This window comes from Orycteropus afer, unplaced genomic scaffold (genome assembly GCF_000298275.1).
Source record: "Orycteropus afer afer isolate SDZICR_OR568_19922 unplaced genomic scaffold, OryAfe1.0 scaffold00029, whole genome shotgun sequence".
Lineage (NCBI taxonomy): Eukaryota > Metazoa > Chordata > Mammalia > Tubulidentata > Orycteropodidae > Orycteropus > Orycteropus afer.
In genome coordinates, this window is record NW_006921616.1 from 6,561,798 (window position 1) to 6,565,702 (window position 3,905).

General features: G+C 44.5%; 1 protein-coding gene across 1 annotated transcript in view; it reads left to right on the top strand.

Moving 5' to 3' along the window:
• LOC103192547 (GPI ethanolamine phosphate transferase 1) overlaps positions 1–3,905 on the top strand; it is a 110,689-nt gene that overhangs the window by 39,472 nt on the left and 67,312 nt on the right. Inside the window, exons 7-8 of the mRNA XM_007935542.2 lie at positions 1,525–1,641; positions 1,809–1,969. Of these exons, the coding sequence (XP_007933733.2) occupies positions 1,525–1,641; positions 1,809–1,969 (278 nt within the window). The remainder of the gene's footprint in view (positions 1–1,524; positions 1,642–1,808; positions 1,970–3,905) is intronic.

Here is a 3,905-nt window from a genome sequence, read left to right on the forward strand (position 1 = left end):
TTTGTTCCACATTGTTCTCCCTCTCTATCCAGGATCTCCTACATAGATCCCCCTCTGAGTGGTTGACAGTGGTAGCTGGGCACCATCTAGTTCTTCTGGTCTCATAGTCATATAGTCTGTGAATTGCATGGTGTACCAGTCCCTTGGACTAATTGTTTCCATGTGTCTTTGGCTTTCTTCATTCTTCTTTGCTCTGGATGAGGAGAGAACCATCATTGTATCCAGATGGCTGCTTGCAAGCTTTTAAGATCCCAGCCAAAGTAGGAGGTGTAGTGTGTTATGCCAATTGAGCTTGATGTCCCCTGCAACTATGGTCCCGAGCCCACAGGTTCATCTGCTCACTCCCTCAGGGTAGCTGGCTGTGATCAAGAAGTGACTACAGCCTTGTCCCTTGTCAGCTGTACTATACACCTGGGGATTCTTAATGAACGTACAGATGCACTTGTAGAACCATTGTCTGCCAACTCTATGCATGGTCTTGTGTACACTCCCCGCTGCATGGACATACCTAATAGTTCAGCCTGTCCACCCATCTATCCACCTGTATACCCATGTTTGACACTGGCAAATTCTTTGAGAGGTGGATGGCCTCTTCCTTTTTCCGAGTCTGTCTTAGCCTGGAAGCTCCGCTGGAACCTGTCCACCATGGGTAACCCTGCTGGCATTTTCCAACATGGTGGCATAGCTTCTAGCCTCACTGCAAAATGTAAGCCACCACAGGTCGACAAACTGACAAACAAGTTCGTCTCCCTTAGTTGTTCCTAACCCCTCTGCACCTGCCTACCTAGGGCAATGACCTTAAAATAGAGGCCAACAAGCAAAAAGCATCTCCCAGCCTCAGGCCTTCTACCTCAGGCCCAGGCTTAATGTAGAGCCACCCCCAAGGGAAAAGCAGCCCCCCAGCCCCAGGCCCACCTGTCTTGGGCTTTGGCCTTAAACTAGAGTCACACCCAAGTGAAATGCAGCCTTCAAGCCCAGGCCTGCCTGTCTCAGGCCCCGGCTTTAATAAAGAGCCACACCCAAGGGAAAAGTAGTCCCCAGCCCTGAGCTCATCTACCTCGGTCCCCAGCCTTAAAATAGAGCTGCCCCAAAGTGAAAAGCAGCCTACAAGGCCTGAGCCCACATAGCTCAGGCCCCTGCCTTAATAAAGAGCCACCCCCAAGTGAAAAGCAGCCCCCAGCCCTGGGCCCACCTACCTCAGCCCTGGCCTTAATATAGAGCCTCCCCCAAGCAAAAAGCAGCCCCTAAACCCCAGGCCCACGTACCTCAGGCCCCAGTCTTAATAAGCAGCCGTCCCCAAACATAAAGCTGGTCCCTAATCCCGGCCTGCTTATTTCTGGCCCTGGCCATAAAACAGAGCTGCCCCCAAGCGAAAAGCAGCCTCCAAGCCCCAGCCCACCTACCTCAGGCCCTGGCCTTAATAAACAGCCGCCCCCAAGAGACAAGCAGCCCCCAGCCCTGGGCGATGTTCAGCTAGAAGGTCAGTGGGTGCCTGCCTTCTGACTTTTGATGGCTTATTTGTAGGTTCCCATGGGGCTGGCCATCCTTCAGAGACTTTAACTCCATTAGTCACCTGGGGAGCTGGAATCAAGTATCCCCAAAAAGTATCAGCTCAGCGATTTGATGATGCATTTTTGAAAGGTATGTCTTTATCATTTTTTATGAAGTGTAACTTTTAAATAGAGACCAAACATTTTTAACTTTAAAAAACAAGCTTTTTATTTGAATTATACTTGTGAAGTACCTACTTTGGGTATTTGTGTCATTGCTATTTCTGTCATTTATCTCATTACTTTTGTGTAATTCAGACTATTTTGTTTGTAATATCATGTCCAGCCTTCATGATTTGCCTTATGAAAATGCAGGGTTAAATGATACTATTGCTTTTCTTCATCAGCCTTATTACTGGGATTTAGAGAAAACCTTTTACTCAGATTTTCCTGAAAAACTTTTCAACTTAATCAATCATGTATATGTCACAATGAATCTTTGACAACTGAAGGTCTGTTTGTGCCCTGTCTTTAGTATTTTCAAAGAGCTGTGGTAAAACATTTGGTTGCTAATCAGAAGGTTGTGGGGGGCTGATGAGGCAATCTTCTTCTGTAAAGATTTACAGCCTTGGAGACCCAATAGAGGTCGCTATGAGTTGGAATCAACTCCATGCCCGTGGTTTTTTGGTTTTGTTTAGTATTTTTGAGAAGCCATAGTGGTGCAACAGTTAAGTGCTCAGCTGTTAACCAAAAGGTCGGAGATTTGATCCTTGTAGCTGTTCTGCAGGAGAAAAATGTGGCAGTCTCTTTCCATAAGGATTTACAGCCCGGGAAACCCTATGTTGTTGTTGTTGTGTGCCGTCGAGTTAGACCCAACTCATAGCGACCCTTCCTTGGGTTTCTGAGGCGGTGTAACTATTGCCCAACTCCTTCTGAGAAGTGGCTGATAGGTTTGAACTGCTAGCCTTCTAGTTAGCAGTCAAATGCCTTAGGCACTATGCTACCAGAACTCCTTGGGAAACCCTATGGGACACTTATTTTCTATTCTATAAGGTTGCTATGAGTTGGAATTGACTTGATGGCAATGGGTTATTTGGGTTTTAGTATTTTCAGAGACTCTCTGTGTTGCTTGTTCTGGTCACCTAGTGCAGCTCTGACAAGAATACACCACAAATGGGATCGCCTTATCAAACAGGAGTTTATTCTCTCACAATCTGGAGGCTAAAAGTCCAAGTTTAAAGTGCCAGGCTCTAGAGGCTGGGTGAAAGCCCCTTGACCTTGGGCTTCAGCTTTGCCTCTTGTTCCCAGCCCACTGAAGGTATATCTCTTCACTCAAATAGCTACTGGCTGCTGAGGCTAACAAGCCCAAGGTCGACAAATAATAAGGCACAGTCCTGATGTTACCAAACCACATGGTAGGCCATTCATTTAAGTCCATTGTAAGTCCCAAGGTCGGCAGAGCGTGGCAGGCTGCTGAACAATGACATGGCTACACGCAGGGTCCAAGCGTGCCATAGGCTAGAGATCATTGCCAAAGCTGCTGCTTATGTACGCGAAGCAGACCACATACCCAAAGCATCTACTCAGCTGCTTGTGGTAGATGGAGTTGATTGCCCATTCATGGACAATAACTACCACCAGCTGTCCAGCCACTCAACCAGGCCCAGCCAAGTTGACACACAACATAACTACCACATTGCCCATACCTCCTTTGCATATCAGTCCATGAAGAAAAGAAATACTTTTTTTCTGGTACTCTATTTTGTAAGAAATGTTCAGCATTTCAGATTTTTGTTAATTGCACTAAACAAATTTTTTTCAAATGACTTCTTCTCAGTGTCATGGGAATCAGCCAAAGCACTTGTTAAAAATACATGTTCCTAGACCTTGTCACTGGGTATTTTTATTGCATACATCTGAATGAGGTCTGGAAATTCTAAAAGCTTCTCCAGCAATTCTGACTCATAGCCAGGTTTTGGAACCAGATACCTGTTACTGGTTTGTATAATAAAATTTCCTTATAATCCTTCTTAAAAGTCAGTTAAAAAAAAAACCTGCAAATTTTTCTTGTTTTTATATTCTTTTTTTATTTGATTAGTTTATTACAATGCTTTTTTCTTATTAATGGAAATGTTGAAACATGTTAATGAACCTTTTAAAGAATCATTGAAAGTTACTTATTGGTATATTATCCAGTTATATAATATAGTTAGTTATCTAATGACCTGTCTTGTGATTCAAAGTAATGGCATAATCATTATAACATCATAGACAGCATGGTCTTGTTTTGTGTGTGTATGTGTGTAAATTGGTATTTTGTTGTTGTTGTTGTTGTTATGTGCCGTCGAGTCAGCCCTGACTCATAGCGACCCCTCCTTGGGTTTCCGAGGCAGTATCACTACGGAAGTAGGATTG